The sequence below is a fragment of the Eretmochelys imbricata genome, chromosome 10, assembly GCF_965152235.1.
Source record: "Eretmochelys imbricata isolate rEreImb1 chromosome 10, rEreImb1.hap1, whole genome shotgun sequence".
Classification (NCBI taxonomy): domain Eukaryota; kingdom Metazoa; phylum Chordata; order Testudines; family Cheloniidae; genus Eretmochelys; species Eretmochelys imbricata.
Genome location: NC_135581.1, coordinates 61,890,479 through 61,908,590, shown reverse-complemented (window position 1 = coordinate 61,908,590; position 18,112 = coordinate 61,890,479). Strand labels below are relative to the sequence as shown.

General features: G+C 41.7%; 1 protein-coding gene across 1 annotated transcript in view; it reads right to left on the bottom strand.

Moving 5' to 3' along the window:
- Positions 1 to 1,622: 1,622 nt before the first annotated feature.
- ONECUT1 (one cut homeobox 1) overlaps positions 1,623 to 18,112 on the bottom strand; it is a 30,317-nt gene continuing 13,827 nt past the window's right edge. Inside the window, exon 2 of the mRNA XM_077828960.1 lies at positions 1,623 to 1,915. Coding sequence (XP_077685086.1) covers positions 1,623 to 1,915 — 293 coding nt within the window. The remainder of the gene's footprint in view (positions 1,916 to 18,112) is intronic.

The window sequence follows — 18,112 nt, the reverse complement described above, 5'->3', positions numbered from 1 at the left end:
TTTCATGCATTTTCCTGGTTAACAGACGTGCAAGAAAGAATGTACTGGAATAAAAACTTAGCTTAGTAAGCAGGTACAAACCCACAAAACAAAGGGCCATATCCCACTCGTATAGAGCTCCATAAAAGTTTTGCTATTGACTTCGAGATGTGCCCCCCCCCCAAAAGCACTACCGTAATCTTCTTGGAGCTGCTCCCACTGAAGTCAACAGGAGTTTTGCCATAATCTTCAATGGAAAAATAATTTGGGCCCAAAAGCACATTCCTCCATATGTTTCCTTCTACTCCTTTTCTCATCAATGGCCTTTTTATCCATAGATTTCAATGTCAATGGGGCAGAATTGGACACTGTAAATTTATTCATATTTTTAATTTTTGTGTACAAAATGAATTAAATAGAATGGAATATAATGTTTGGAATCTAGATGATATTGCTTGCTGGGAGATGTATATAAAATACATTGATAGGGAAAGATGGTCTTTTGACACCCTTCAAGCAGATGAGCTTTCAGTACTGTCAGCCAGGGACAGTGTAATAAAAGTATGCATACATGGCAAATATCATATCAGCCATACACACAGCTGTAAAGACACATCCTGCTCCTATTGAAGCCAATGGCAAAACTCTCACTGACTTCAGTGGAAGCAGGATCCCATTATTAGCATCTGTGTTCTGACACTGTGACATTAGCTGCTATTCCTAAAATGACATTCTTTCTTGCCAGTCATGGAAACAAATATTAAAGTGGTTTAATAATTGCAAATAACAGTCTTGATTACAGGTTTTATGTGTTATACAGTTAGATTAGTTTATACCTATAACTCTACATAGTATTTTGTGTAAAAATAGCTTTGGAATATTAAAATCATTGCAATAAAATACCTGCAATATAATATTAAATGTATTCTTTGGTAGCTAGTCGATTTTTTTTAATGGATGGAATATTGTTTCACTTTTTTTTAAAAATCTGAACATTCCTTAACAAACAAAGAGAATGCACTGGTTTAGGTATCATTCAAAATTTCTTTGCCTAGTTTGAACTTGTTTCCAGATGTTGCACTAGCAAAGTTCAAACGATAAAACAGCAAAAATCCCACTACCGTTCAATGAATTCAGACGACTCCATGCTATGTTGGTCATGCTCTGGCACAACCCTTTCTGAAGACGAGCCCTGACTAAGTCCCTAACCACTGGTGTGTACACAGTACGGATACACCATACACCATCATGGCAATATCTGTGGAAATGAAGAGCCATATCTGAAAAGATGTCCATTCAATGACAAGAAATCACTATGCTCCAAACCACTAAACAAGCCAAATACGGTGAAAATGATCATGGATGAAGGTGTAAGACCAGTGGTTTCTTTCGTTTCTCTCTGTTTTTTGTTTTGTTTCTTTTCTTTTCTTTTCTTTTTCTTGCAAGTCGTCGTCCTACTCAAGTGTGTATCTCAGAACAAAGTCAAAATGCAGGTGAAATAAGTCTTTGGTTTCTTTGGACTTATAAATAACTTTTTTTTTCAAATAGTTCTAAGTATAAACCTGCTGTCTTGAGGTCCTGGTCTTTATTTATTTATTTACTTTTAAAGCTTTTCCCCCGAGGTTCAGTTCGTGGTTACTCCTTCATGCTTTGGTACAAGTGCTTGATGAAGATGATGAATTGCCTGAATTGGAGCTGCCCTCGTCTTGCCACTTATCCAGACTCCTCCTCCGTGCATTCATGAAAAAGTTGCTGACGGTGCTCAGCTCCAACCCCAGCTGCTGGGAAATGGTGATTTGTAATTCTTTGGATGGACGCTTATTCTCCTTGAATATTGCATGTAGAGTTCTACGCTGGACATCCGTGAAGACCAACCGAGGCTTTTTGGGTGTATTCCCTCTATCTTTCCCATGTTCTTGTTCTTTCCTCTTGCATGCTGCAATAAACCACAGAAGAATGTTAGCGTTCGGACTGAGAAAGCATCAGAGAAGATGTTGCTAATGCCAGTAAACACGAAAGTTGGAAATAACATTCATTTCATCTTAGATCTTCCAAATTTAGGGATGATGTCTACGTTTGGGTATGTCAGCACCTCTTGGACCTACCTATATTCACTTATAAGTGAGTTTGTGTTGGTGTAATTTACACCCTGAACAGCGAGTTGACAATACAGGAAGGCGTAAGATAGAGGAAGGTATGGCATTCTTTCATGAATTTGTACATTCTTACATCCACCCACTGGTTGATTTTTTTCACAACTCATTTCACTCATCTCTTATTGGAGTGTAAGTTACATTAGTTTATATTCCCAAAGACTCCCTTACGCTCAGACTCAGTGGACCCAATTCAAAGATGATATGTATGGTTTGGAGTGAGGTGTAGCTTGCAGGTTGGTCAGTGGATGTGAGTCCAAGTAAGTCTCAGGAAGTCAGAGTCTAATTAAGTTTAAGGGACTTTTGAGGGAGTCCAAGTTGGTGTGCCATACATACTGAGGGATTTTATATTACACTAGTTTAGTCTCCTTTAGGTTCATCTCTGACCATAGAGTCCCCCTCCAAGTGGGGAAGGGTGTGGCCCTGAGGAAGTCACATCTAGGGGTAGTCCCCAGCTGTGTGGGTCCAGAGTCATGATGCCAGGTGTTAAGGAAAAGTTAGCACATGTGACTCCATTTTGGTTTGAGGCCCACCATTGTCTAAAAGCAAGCACATCATGCACCAGGAGGAGCGTTCCTTAGATACTGCATTCTTGTGAAAATCCTCCTCCTTGTCTCCAGCCTGCCTTGACTCCCGGTATTTGTTCTTTGTCTGTCTCTAACTCCCTATCTCCTGGCCTTTGATGTGAGGCCTCCCATCCTGATAATAAAAGTTACTGATGCATCGCTTTAGGACCATGCTGTGTAATTAACATACTAGTTTACCACGAGGAATGCACCAAGCAGGGATAGGTGGTAGATAAGAAAAGGGTTTGTTTATTGGCTAAGGTTTCCGATGCACGAGGGCAACATGCTTTGCTAAAAGGTATATAACCTTTGTATAATCTGTATTCGGGGTCCCCTCCTGGCTAGCAGGGGGGCACCACACTCGAGCGTAATAAACTTGGTGTTTTTTGGGAACTCTGCAGTTGTGGACTTTGTTTATGTGCCTCAGCCTAGATTCGAACTGTGCGTGACCTATCAGGTATAATTCGTAGCATTTGTGTGCGTGTCCTACCAGGTATAATTTGCAGCAGTTGTGTGCGTGTCCTACCAGGTATAATTCGTAACACAGGGAGCTGAGAGGAGGCTGCTGGAGTACGGAACCAGCACAGAGGCACCTCACAGTTGCCTGGCATCCCACAGACCTCTAGGGCTTCATGATGTGTGAGGGTGGCTTCTCCATTCCATGGAGTAAACCTCATTCCCCTGGCAGGACCATAAGAAAGAAACACCAAGAGGAAACCCCCCCATACGCTTGACTTCTCCCAGGGAAGGGGTAGCCTGGCCTTTTATTCCCCAATAACGTTCTGCGAGGGTCACAGATATGCTTGTAACCATGTTGACCCAGACTTACTGTCCTCTTTTATTTTCATGTATAGAGAAAACATCTGAGGAGGGAGAGGCACCTCTATAATTGTTTGTTAAAATGCTACAATTGAGGCATTTAACCTTTGATAATGCCCAATAATGCTGGTTATATAACTATGTATCATCCCTGTAAGATGAAGTGGAAATTTACTGATTTTTCAAGTCAAACTTTTCCACATTTTTTAATCTTTCTTTTTTTTTTGTTGTCAATCCATTTTCTGTAGCATCTTTTAATTGGCAGAGGAACAAGGAACTGAGAGGGAACAGGGTTGTATTACACTCTTGAAGGCCAGATAATTAGATATTTTGAACAAAATAAACTACACTGTGACACCCAGAACAGTGACACAGTAAATCTTGGTTACAACATTTCCATTTAATTCCATCTCTCTTTCCATTCTTGTTTTTTGGTGTTGTTTTATTCTGTATATTTGAAGTGAATATAGCACTTGTGAAAGTGCTGTATTGAAAGACCTGGAGATTACACATTGGACAGAGACAGAAGGAGCGGTGGGAATGCAAGCTTCCCTTTCATTCCCCAGCAATTATGCCTCATTGCTGACCTGAATGGACCACCTCTAGAGATAAAATTAAAGTTCCTCCTCCATGCCCATTCAGTCCTCATTTCTGACGAGCTCAGTGCCAACCGTACTTGTAGTGTCCTAGTATGGCCACCCATTCCCTTAGTATTGGATCGAGGGGATCAAATTATTCCACAAAGGTCCCCAGATATCTCATGTATTGTCACTCACAGCAACCTGTGCATGAGGCAGGGGATAAGGGCATTTCAGTTCTCTCAGCAGTGAAGTTTCTGAAGAAGTTACTTGTCAATATTTATTCCAGTGACAGCATTTTTGCTCGGTTATGACACACTCGTCAAATGGACAGAGATTCAAAATTTTTTATAGTTGGTTTGAACTAAAGAGCCATTTAAAATTCAAACTCCCTGTCCTCTATGATAATATGCCATTAATATCTCAGATCTTGTGTTTTTCATGCAAGCAAACCCTCAGTGACGTTATGCTTTGTATATCAATTAATTAATTCTCGGACAAAAGCTGGAGTTCAAGTTGAGAATATATATTGGTAACCTAAGAGTTTGAATACCCTTGCAAGAATGTTGTATTATCTATTAACAAATGATAAAAAGTAAAGATATTCACAGTAAAGAATAAACTTTAACAAAACCTCAAATCTTTGAAAGTATGGAATTTCACAGTAAAGGCATCCAAAGAACCTAAACTGCTGCTGTAAGGACCCCAGTGTCTATCCTTACCTTTGCCCTGGTAGTGATGCCCTGAGGGGAGTCAGGGAAACAAACTTTGAAAGAAAATTAAAAACAATTTCATTTCCTCAGAATGCCCCCCTCTTTAATCTGTCAATGGTTGCACAAATTCTGACCTGTACACAGACACACTGTGCGATGAAATAATAATTTGTTATAATTTGTCCTGATTGGACAAATAGCATTAGAATCACAGCCAGACAGACACACAGCAGTAAATACAGAGTTGGTCTATCTGCATATATAAACCTCATAATTCTAGGTCAAACAATTATAGGACAGTCCTCCAGAAACATGAAGAATAGTAGAAAATAAACATGCATTGCGAATCTGCCTTGTAAAGTTTGATGTCTTCTTGAGCTCTGTGGCTCCACCCCATACAAGTTAAGATTCCTAAATAATTCCCTAGAAAATGGCCCATGATTTGAAAATACCTTGTTCCTGAGGACCTCAGCATCTGCACAAGGCCTGAGGTTCTCAAAACCTATCGCTGCTGAGAACACAGGGATCCAAAAAGTTTAAGGTACTGGGGAGAAAACATAAAATGTTAAAATAGTGGTTAAAGATCAAATAAACATCTATCACTTTTCAAATTGTCAGAACATTCTTCTCATGCCCCAGTATAGGCAGCATTTCAATCTGTGAACAAATTGGTTACTCCGTTCAAAAGTTATAAGGGATCTTGGAAGCAGAGCTTAGAACTGAATTCAAAGCTCAGCCTTAACTATGGGGCTGCTACCAATGCCCCCAAAATGAACTGTATTTTGTTCAGTTTAATTGAACGTGCCTCTCCTTGGCGCCACACCAATTAAAACAATAAAGTGCCTAATGCTGCAGAATATTATAGATTGAATTAGACTGATCACATACTACACCATGAGACCTGCCAACAAAACCAACAAAACAATAACCCCATATTTTACCAGCCTCTCCCCTCAGATCAACCTCTATCCAAGTGCCCAGGAGAAATGGTAGGCTTTGCAGAATGACAAGACGATTGAGAAATCCAGAGTGTGATGGATCAGGAAGGGAACATATTCTAGAGCCAAGGACCTCTCCTGGAAATCACAGGACAGATACTTCCTAATTTAAGTTGAGAAAACACCATCTCTGGTGCTTCCACTGGTCTTATCAGAGAAGGCAACATCTGTTCAGTTGCAGTCCTCTCAGGAAAGTGGTATAACGTATACCACTATTTCTGTTCTGACATTCTTACTATTTGATCCTGACATTCTTACTATTTGATTAAAGTGTGGTTCTGCTCCAAAAAATAAGCCAGTTAAAATGCTCACAGGCTGGATAATATTTACTGAATGAGCAGCTGTTCGAAATCTTGTTTTATTCCCATTATTCAATGTGTGGCGCCATGCTTTATTTACTGCACACTATTCAAACCCTCTCTGGATATTAAATTATTAATTACCTCATGGACTTTTGACTGGAGCTTCTCACTATAGTATCCAAGCACTTCACAGATATTAATTTATTTTCACAACACCCCCGTGAGGTGACGGGGAGGTATTACCCCACTTTTACAGTTGCAGTACTGAGGCACACAGACATTAAGGTCAAAAGTGTCCACTAATTTTGGGTGCCCATTTTGAGACATTTAGGACATGATTTTTCAGAGTACTTAGCATTTTTATTGCACTGTATACGTTCAAAGCACAGCTCCCACTGACCTTAGCAGCAGCTGTGAGTGCTCAGCACTTCTGTAAATCAGAACCCAGGGTCTCAATTCAGGTTCCCAGAAAATGAGAAACACATAACTAGAAATCATCTCTGATGAGTTGGATTTAAGTGACTTGGCCAGAATCACCTAGGAATTCTGTAGCAGAGGCAGTGATAGACTCCAGTTCTCTAGGGCAGCATTCAGCTGCCTTAACTATGGACTGGGCTTTCTCTTCCTGCAGTTCCCTGCCTCATTCACTGCACAGCTTCCAGCTTCTGCAATAAATGAGGCTGGTGTTCAAGAAATAACAGCCTCCTTCACTACACATCCTTGATTAATCCCCAGACCACAGTCCATCCTGTGCACTGACTGAGGCAGGGGTCTTGTGGAAAAAATAGTATATGATCATGTAATTAAGGACTGTATCATAATGCATATGCACAAGGAGGCCGAATTAAGGTTGCAAGGATAACCTGGTTTCTGACATTTCCTAACTTTTGTGTGCTTGACTTTGCAACATTAATCTTTCTTTAAAATGTAGATTTTTGTGTGTAATTTCCTAGGTTTTTAAAAAAGCTAAATAAAAACACATAAATTGACTGCTGTTGAATTATATTGACTCCTATGTGGTTCAGCATCGGAGTTAGAACCTTTAGATCTATAACACAGACCTCTGCTAGTTGAGCTAACAGAGTAACTGATAGCAGTAGTAGGTTGTCATCCTCTATGTGGACCTGGACTAGTGAAGGATCTGACACACACTTTGCCAGACAGATTTCACAGATATCTGCTGACAGCAGAGGCATGGTGAGACTCAGAAATTTTGGGTGCAATATCTGTTTCTGGAGGGGAACATGCTTTAGAAGGCACAAACTCTTCTGCCCCCCTCCCTGAAGTCTTACCGCTCCTGCCTATGTTCCTTCCAGCCTGACCCTGTGCCAGTCCTGTCTCCCCATCCCACCACAACTACTCATCCCAGAAGGGCCAGATTAACCCATCACACGGCCCTAGGTAAACGTACACTACGTGGCACTTATTTATTAGTGGCACTTATATTAGATTCTAATATAAGTGCCACTCACTCAAATTTGGTCTGGCCACACCTCTGTCATGACACAGGGGCAACCAGGCCAAACTTGAGTGGCATTGTGACTTTGTGCGTGGCCCTCCTCTCACCACGAATTTTGGCCCTAGGCTTGGGTCTAGTTTGCCAATGCATTAATCTGGCACAGCATCCCCGTTTCCTCTCTGCCCCCAGCTCCTCATCCAGTCTTAGTCTCCCTCCTCAAGCGCCTCATCCCACCCTTCCCATTCAGGCTCTTTGCCCAGACAATCCCAATATCTTCTCAGCCTGTCTTGTGTCCCCCCCTGCCCCCCCCGCCACCCCAGCCCCAGATCCTTTCCCCAATCTACTCCCTTTCCCTCCCATCCTTGGTGAAGCTTTCATCCCATTTGCATTTCAGTCAAGCGGATTCGTCCTTTTCCTCTCCACTACCAGGGTGACAGCACTGGGCATCAAGACCATATAAGTGACAGTCTCTCCACTCTCACTGTCCAGTACCCAGCATCACAGTGGCTCACAGATGTCCTGCTCTGCAGAGCCCCTGTAGCCCTGGGATGAAGCATGCTCAGTACAGACGGAATCTCAGAGAATTTAGCTGCCAAACTTTAACAATACTCTACTGAGCATGTGTGAACTATTTTTAGAGCTTTTTAAGGTAGTTTTTCACAGGGTTAGCAAAAGGCACATCCCTGCCAGCAGGCCAGCCTCTCTCTACCCCAGCCAAATTTCAAAGACTTGCTACAAAGCATGGGGGTGCTAGAGCTTTTCAATTAAAGGGTTGTAAGAATTTTTTTAGACGGGGATAAAACAACATATTTTCCCCTAATCTAATTCTTGGAATCAGCTGACCCAGCTGCTTTTGCTTCAGCTTTTAAAAAAAATCATACTGAGGCAGCACAGAGAATTTCAGAGAATTTCCTGAATGGTTACAGTTTGGCAAAGTTATAAGCAATTGAAAACAGAATCTTATAATGGGATGTGTCAGCCAACCTTAATAATAGGTGCTGCTACCAGCTCCACCTATAGAATAATTGTCAGAACTGGCAGCTAAATTTTTATGAAAGGGTGCTCTTAATTAATAACGGACACTTGATTTTTAACATGCATTGTAAGCATAGATATAGCTATATAATATCATCGGTTTATATAGGACCCAATACTAGGACCCTAGCTACAAATATGTCCTCTGAAGCAGCTGAGGAATGGTTAAATCACCATCTAACTCCTCTCCCTTCCCAGAGGTGATCTGCCAGCCAAGGAAAGGAAAAGAGAGGGCCAGGGCTAGACATGGATCTACTCCACATGGGGACTGTATATGAATTCTCTAGTCCCCATCCATTCGAACCCAAGCAGTGGGTACTATTCTCATCCTTCCCTTCTGCCCCCGCCCCTTGCACACTGGGCTGGTATTCCCAGGACAAGTTATCAGCCCAGCACACAATATATTTACATGGGCAGGTGCAGCGTATGCATTCTATACTGGTGCATAACTCAGTGCTGGGATTTCTAGATGTTTGTATTTCATTTGTGGCATTTTTCTTTAAAATTCAAGAAATTTAATTTTAAAAATAAATGTGTTTTCCAGTTTTGTGCAAAACTGATTATTTTTGGAGATCTCACTACAAAATCACTGGTACCGTAGGCAGCTAACAAGAACTTTGCAGCTTTGACATTAGTGAAGTGAATTAATTCCTGGATCTGTTGATCTTTGGGCATCCTGAAAAACTCATCTCTTTTCTCCAACCTTTGAAGGTGTGGACTGAGATATAGGGGGGTGGTCAGACTGAGAGGGGGATTTTATATTTTTGTTTGGGTGTGTATTGGCTTTAGTCAGGATCAGCTGTATGAGCAGATTTTTGTGGTTTTCATCCTTTATTATAAATATTCTCAGAAGAGCCTTGCACTGTTTAGTCAGGTTGTGATGTTCCTCTCTGGTGTTGTCTGGACTGGTGATCTGCTAGGTCACCCCAATCCTTGACTATGGGAGCCAGCCTTACCCTGCTGTGCTGTGAGAACCCCCACTCCTGGGCTGTTCACACACAGCCTCTGGCATGTAAGCTGCTCCCAGGTACTTGCAACCGAATGACACTACCAATATCTCCGGTCCCACACACAACTCTGGGAACCTCTGTCTTTCAGTGTCCAGTTATGCCCGCTGGATGCTGCAAGCTTATATGAGTTCATCAATTTGACAAAGAAATTGATATGTACCAGGCTTGTTATCCCAAGGGGAGTTTCTGACACGCTTCAAACAAAACACACTGCTTCAGGTAGAATAAACAAACAGATTTATTAACTATAAAGATAGATTTTAAGTGGTTATAAGTCAAAGCATAAGAAGTCAGATTTGGTCAAATGAAATAAAAACTGATCTTAACACTTTCAATGCCCGTACAAACTTAGATGCTTCTCACCACAGGCTGGCTGGTTGCTCTTCAGCCAGGCTCTAGAACCACTAAATCGACCCCTGTAGCATCGATTGCAACAGCCTCAATCTCCCGGTAGTGAAGACAAGCCCTTGTAATTGCAGATACACCAGCTATGTCCCATACCTCCCTAGCCTACCACCAGACACCTCTCGGTGCTGCTGGGGATGGATCTCTCATGTTATTATTAATTATTATTATTATTATTTTTTTATTATTTGTATTACCATAGCATATAGAGACCTAACCAAGATCAGGGCCCCATTGTACTAAGCACTTTACAAACACAGAGTAAGACAGGATCTGTCCCAAAGAGCCTTCACTCTAACTAGACCGAGCAGGCAAAGGGTGAAATAAAAGGGAACATTGTTATCCCCATTTTACAGAATAGGAACTGAGGTACATATAGATTAGATGGCTTGTCCAAGGTCACACACTGAATCTGTAGCAGGGCCAGAAACTGAACCCAGAACTCCTGAGTCCCATTCCAGTGCCTTAATCACCAGGTCTTACTTCTTTCCAGAAGTGCAGGATGAAACCTTAACCCCCCTGACTTCAGTGGAAATATCCTAAATCATAAAACAGTTTTAAAAGGTGGGTGGCCATTTTTTGTCATTACGTTAAAATTTTTTTTTCTTCTGTATCTTTTGGTGCAAAAGAACGACTGTACATTTTGTATTGAAAAGAAGTCTCCAATGTTTACTGTAAAAATCTGAACTCTCATTCGATCTGTGCAATACCTTGTAAATTCTTGGTATAGCTAGAAAACTACAACAGGGTAGTTTCATAAGCTGTACTAGCAAAAGTCCTGATACAGCAATGTACTTCAGCTTGTGCTTAACTTTAAGCATGTGAGTAATCCCAACTTTATTCAGCAAAGCACTTACATGCTGATACTTTGTCCTGCTGGTGACATTGCTATGACCTTCTTCTAAAGACAAAAATACATAGGCCTTCTTTTTCAGAAATGCAATGTGCTATGATGGTCCATGTTTGTCAATAATGTGTCTAAACTTTCAAACTGATTAACCTTAAAAGCACAGTAGAGAACAAATGCATTTAGGCCCCCAATTCAGCTAACTTTAAACATGTGTGCTACTCCTGCGTATTCAGACAAGCACATAACTTCACAAATATTTGGTCTTCTTGGTCTCCTAGGGATAGATTCATCTCCCATGGCAGTCAGAGGAAAGACTGTTATTGACTTCCATGGAAAACAGATCGGGTTGAAATTTTCAGAAGTGCTTAAGGGACTTAAGAGCCTAAAGACAGGTTTCAGAGTAACAGCCGTGTTAGTCTGTCTTTGCAAAAAGAAAAGGAGTACTTGTGGCACCTTAGAGACTAACCAATTTATTTGAGCATGAGCTTTCATGAGCTGTAGCTCACGAAAGCTCATGCTCAGATAAATTGGTTAGTCTCTAAGGTGCCACAAGTACTCCTTTTCTTTTTTTAAGAGCCTAAAGTCCATTGAAAGCCACCTAACTGATTTAGACATTTTTGAAAATCGTACCCACTTAGTTTGTAAGCGCTTTGGGGCAGTCACTACTCTTAATTTCTGAGTCTCATACAGCACCAAGAACTCTGCTAGCACTAACAATAAATAACAGTGATAATGAAAAGTAATAATAGGTTTTCCTTAAGACCATTTCTCTGTTCTATAGCCAGTCAATCAATTTTAATAATAAATCGTTGCTCTCAAGTTGCCAAAGCACAAATGTAAGACAGGGGATGAAACAAATACTCCAAAAGGGGAGCCTGTCAAAAGTAGGAGTGGAGGGCAGTTGTTTCCTAGCACGAGTGATGGTAAATGGAATCTTTCACCTGGGTGTCACTGGTTTAACTCCCATTCAGGGTAGTGGGAAAAGGAAGCAGCTGCATCTCTCTCCTCTGGGCCAGAGTCCTTTTCCTTTAAGCAGGCAAAGCTAATCACTGAAGTCAGGGCTTGCTTAAAGACTGATTATTAGGCCCTTTCTGGACATCCGCCAGGCCTTAGTCTCCTGGACAGTTAATTCTGTACCTTTATGAGCACTATTTTTTTTTAAGTAGCCGAGAATTACACTAGAAATAATTTGGATTCATGTCTTTAACATACACCTACCCAGAAGCAGTTTAAGTTTTTGTGTTGTCTGACTGATACAAACAAGACAGGCACAAAAATGCTTTCAATTTAAAACCACTGGAATGTCGCACTTTTGTAGATGATCACGCTACGATTATATCGCTCTATCACCGTGTTGGCATGTGGAGCATAGCTGGCCATTTCCCCATGTCATCCCATATAAAGAAAGGTGCCTTTTGTTTCTAGCATTGCCTGCAGCTGAGTGATACCCTTGAGCTGCCATTTGAAAGATTCTGAAAAGAGCCTGTTTAAGAAAAAGGCAAAGCAGAATATAGAAAGAGAGTCACTTTGACTCCAACACTTTGTGTGTGTAGCTAGGACAATGTAATATTATCAGCATCACAAGGAGACTGATAAATCCATGGCTGAACTGTGGCCTTTTCTAGTCACTTCCATCTTTCTCTGCCATGAGCAACAGATATTTCTGACACTTGCAATTCTCCTGATTCAGTCCATCCATCTATTTTTGTCTCCTTTGTTCCTTCTAAGCTGCCTTAGGGATTTGACTGACTTAACTTGCCAAGTTTGGTACCTCTTATTAAGGTCCAGTTGCCTGTGAGTTGTACAGAACTTCCTGCTGCACCTATTGCTGACTAGAATGGGAGCATCACACCATTTGTCAGTGCTCTTTTAAGCTCCTTTTTAAACAAAGAGTTGGGCCGATTGTACCCCACACATTGAGACCAGTCCTGGTCCCATTGAGGTAAATGGGCAAAGCGCCTATTGAGTTCAGTGAGAGAAGAATGAAGCCCCATATGAAAACTCAGCAATGAGATTGATCTCTCTCAGTTCATGGGGTTGGGGGTAGAGAAGTAGATATTTTGTCCATCTGCACTGGGAACTAAACTTTTCTGTGGGTCCAAAAGCCAAAACTGGAGTAGGCATATGTTGTGCTGATTGCTGTTAAGGAGAAGTTAGCACATGTGACTCCATTTTGGTTTGGGGCCCACCATTGTTTAAATGCCAGCACATCATACACCAGGAGGAGTAATCCTTAGATACTGAATCCCTGTGAAAATCCTCCTCCTTGTCTCCAGCCTGCCTTGACTCCCAGTATCTGGTTTTTGTCAGTCTCTAACTCCCTGTTTCTTGGCCTTGATGTGAGGCCTCCCATCCTGATAATAAAAGTTATTGATGCATGGCTTTAGGACCATGCTGTGTAATTAACATACTGGTATAGCACAAGGAATGCACCAAGCAGGGATAGGTGGTAGATAAGACAAGGGTTTGTTTATTGGCTAAGGTTTCCGATGCACGAGGGCAACATGCTTTGCTAAAAGGTATATAACCTTTGTATAATCTGCATGCAGGGTCCCCTCCTGGCTAGCAGGGGGGCACCACGCTCGAGCGTAATAAACTTAGTGTCTTTTGGGAACTCTGCAGTTGTGGACTTTATTTCTGTGCCTCAGCCTAGATTCGAAATGTGCGTGACCTATCAGGTGTAATTCGTAGCATTGGTGTGCATGTCCTATCAGGTATAATTCGTAGCACTTGTGTGCGTGTCCTACAAGGTGTAATTCGTAGCACTTGTGTGTGTGTCCTACCAGGTGTAATTCGCAGCAGTTGTGTGCGTGTCCTACAAGGTGTAATTCGTAACATTGCACTGCCTCACTCAGAAGATCATCCTTAAGGGGAAATTTGCCTTTTTAAAGTCTAAGAAAAAACAAAACAGAACTATTTCCTCACTGCCCACTTTTAGGAGCAGTTCGGTTTTCTCTCTCTCTCTCTCTCTCTCTCCCCGTCTTACCTAAAACATATAAACAAAAGTGATAACTTTCCTTTCCTTCTGGATTTTTAACTCCTAAACACACAGAAACACAACACATAAAGACAGAAAATATCAAATGGAACCTGCCCTCTGCTTCAGACACGTTATAAAGAGACAACACTATGACTTGCAATCCACCATAGCTTCTCCTTTTGAAAATTTGGTACTCAGGGTCAAGATGGAGAACAGAAGAAACTATATGGACAAAACTTGCACTGACTTCTGTGAAAGATTTTGAAATCACAGGTGAGCTGCCACTGAAAGAAAAGTTGATCAGCCAATGGCTAAAAATGTTAACGGCAATGACTGCACTCTTTCAGATATAAAATGGAAAAGTGTCAAGTTCTCAACAGCTCAGTGAATGGAAGGATTCTGGAAATATTTTCCTACAGAGCTGTGCCCTGATGGATGTAGCACTGAGGGTAATTCTTCCATCTGAGTGCAACACAACATGGCAGAAAATGGAATTCTATTGCTCAGCTGTTTCTCTTTGAAAAACTCTTGCAGTTCCATCAGTATCATAGCCTGATTCTAGAACCTAGCAAACAGAAAAACCTAGACACACTGTTGGTTTATGCTTTGGTGGATTTATTTATTTGTCTGCTTATTTTCTGAGATGTATGTATCAGTGCAACTGTAGAGAGATGTATGCAGATATGCAGCTCCAAATATGGTGATTTCATATATCTAAAAATTTGTAATTTTGTTAAAAAGTAGAAGTGGACTGGTGGTGGGATATAGTGTCTTTCACCTCAAGGTGATAGGACATGTTTTCAAACATGGCCCAGGTCAATGGTGACCACAGATCATTATTGTTTGAGGGTTGTTTGATGTCCTATATTAAATAAGGTAGTGGTCTCAGTTCAGTTCTTGGTGGGCAGGTTCACACCACACTAATTTCCATTGCATTTGTCATGTGGTTGCACTTGATACCAATTAGCAGCATGGCTGGAAGTTTCAACAGTATGCTGTGGATTGAACGAGCATGGAAACTCTAGAGATGATCTTCCTGAAATACCTTGGTGGAGCAAAACTGGGAAGTCTTGCAAGCTCTCTCTACTTTGGGATAAATAATGTTGCCGGTACATGGTGCCTTTGATCCTGAAGATTCCAAAGATACTTTTACAAACGGTATCTATGTGCTTTTTAATGCACATTACCCATGAGTGAGGAATTCTGCATGACATCCCAGGCTAATGCCAATAAAACTCTTATCTCACATTAACATGTATTCTGCGTATACTATGAAAAAAATATTTTGGGAATGTTTTAGAGAGTTTTCAAATGTTTTGTTGGAATTAATTTTTCATATCCCCCTACTTGTAAAGCCAGATCGTTTAGTTACCCTGGTGCCTAAGTCCAGGCTGCAGGGAGGCACCTATCTCTGCAAGCAATTTTCAGCTGTGAACCCATCTCTTGGAGTTAGGCGCCTAAGGTGTGTTGTTGCAAGAAGCTGGTGAGAGGAGGGGAAGATATTCCTCATAACCTTTACCCTAGTAGTTAGAGCACTCCCTGGGATTTGGGAGACCCTGGTTCTCAGGTCCCCACTCCACCTGATGAGAAGAAGGGAATTGAATGGGGATTCCTCACTGCTCAGGTGCATACCATACCCATTGGGCTATGGGACATTCTGATGTGGGGCTCCTTCAGTCTCTCCGGTTGAAGCTTTTCCACTGTGGATAAATAATTGAAGAGTCACTAGCTCAGAGGGACTGGTTCCTATGTCTCCCATATGCTGGGTGAGTGCGCTAACCACCAGGCTATAGAGTCATTCTCATGCTTGCACTTTCTCATGCTCGCTCTCTGGCCCAATGACTGTTTGATTATTTATCCACAGTGCCCACCTCCCAGGTAAGTACTCTAATCACTGGGCTAAAAGTTATTAGGGATGGTCTCCTCCAATTTGCCTGAGAGGCCTGATCCAGTAGACATGGCCTGAGCACACCGACTGGATTGGGCTCCTCGTTCTTTTTGCTGATACAGACTAACACAGCTACCACTCTGAAACCAGACATCTAGAGTGAGGCAGCAGAGCACGAGTGGAGAGCAGAAACATAAGCATCTTTTTACTGCAAAAATGCAGGTGCCGAGTGAGTTTAGGTAGCTACAGGGTTCAGAGATGGTTCTGTGAATTGCAATAGAGTCTAAAATGGAGATTTAGGCACCTAAACCCAATACTTGGGGCCCTAAGTCTGGGATATGGGGACCTAAATACTTTTGTGAATCTAGCTCCCTAAGTCCAAATGTACAAAGCGTAAATGGAGCCACAAACCCCCTCTAGATTTACCTTAAATGTCTTTTCTAAACCTAAACATGTCATGATTTTAAAACCCATTATCTTGGGACCTAGAAGGGATTGAGCCACATTGTGAAGCTGGGAACAATCTCTTTCCAAAGTTTCTGCTTTTAGCCTTGTTGCATCATAAAATATCCAGTGACATTTTCATGTATAGAAAACCCATCAAGTGGAGCAGGACTGTATAGCGCCCATCCTGGGGGGAGATTTCTTGGAGGAAATTCCACATTTGGACAGAGAAGGAGGAAACATTTCTCTAACAGATTGATTTTTTTTATGTGGCATCTATTTTAAGCTGCTTAGGGGGTTGGGGTGTTAAAAATAGTCCCAGAGAATATGAATCAGTGGGCATACTGCTGGCAAAATGGTCAAAGGTGTACGGTAAATTCATTTATCACATGGATATCATCTCCACACAAACATGGAGTGTGAAGACATAGGAATGGTAAAAGAAATACATGACATTCTCACAGAACTCTTAAAAGATAAGCGTGTATAAGAACGTAATTAGGGGTGTCAAGGTTCCTCCCCCACTCTGAACTCTAGGGTACAGATGTGGGGACCTGCATGAAAAATCTCCTAAGCTTATCTTTACCAGCTTAGGTCAAAACTTCTCCAAGGTACAAAATATTCCACCCTTTGTCCTTCGATTGGCCGCTACCACCACCAAACTAATACTGGTTACTGGGGAAGAGCTGTTTGGAAATGTCTTTCCCCCCAAAATACTTCCCAAAACCTTGCATCCCACTTCCTGGTCAAGGTTTGGAAAAAAGCCTCACCAATTTGCCTAGGTGACTACAGACCCAGACCCTTGGATCTTAAGAACAATGAACAATCCTCCCAACACTTGCACCCCCCTTTTCCTGGGAAATGTTGGATAAAAAGCCTCACCAATTTGCATAGGTGACCACAGACCCAAACCCTTGAATCTGAGAACAATGAAAAAAGCATTCAGTTTTCTTACAAGAAGACTTTTAATAAAAAATAGAAGTAAATAGAAATAAAGAAATCCCCCTGTAAAATCAGGATGGTAGATATCTTACAGGGTAATTAGATTCAAAACATAGAGAACCCCTCTAGGCAAAACCTTAAATTACAAAACAGATACACAGACAGAAATAGTTATTCTATTCAGCACAATTCTTTTCTCAGCCATTTAAAGAAATCATAATCTAACACGTACCTAGCTAGATTACCTACTAAAAGTTCTAAGACTCCATTCCTGGTCTATCCCCAGCAAAGACAGAATATAGACAGACAGCACAGACCCTTTGTTTCTCTCCCTCCTCCCAGCTTTTGAAAATATCTTGTCTCCTCATTGGTCATTTTGGTCAGGTGCCAGCGAGGTTACCTTTAGCTTCTTAACCCTTTGCAGGTGAGAGGAGCTTTCCCCTGGCCAGGAGGGATTTCAAAGGGGTTTACCCTTCCCTTTATATTTATGACAAGGGGCTTATATGAATTGTGTTCATTTAATGCGATTCATTCACAAAGCCAAACAACCCCGTTTGGCCTGAAGCGACAGCCCCAGCCCGTCTGTGCCATTACACATAGTATTAGGGGCACCGGGTCTATGTGGTCCCTGCCCTTGACTTGCTCCATCTCATTCACACTGCCCTCAGTGGTGTTCAGAAGGACATGGGAGACCCGCATGTGGCTGTCTCTGTCACCTAGGCTTGTGCAAAAGGAGTACTATGGTAATGCCTAGAGGCACCAAGCAACATCAGGCCTGCATTTGGGCTAGGCCCATACAAACACACCATGACTCACTCCCAGCTTAAAGCCTCCCCAGCCCAGTAAAACATTAGTGCTGCTTACACTGTTTACTAAAGAATGGCTCTTTCTCCCCCACACCAGCAGAAGAGTATATTAATGGTTTAAAAATCATAGGGTACATCCTAAACTACACCATGTTATTTCTTTCCACTCCTGACATAGATCAATC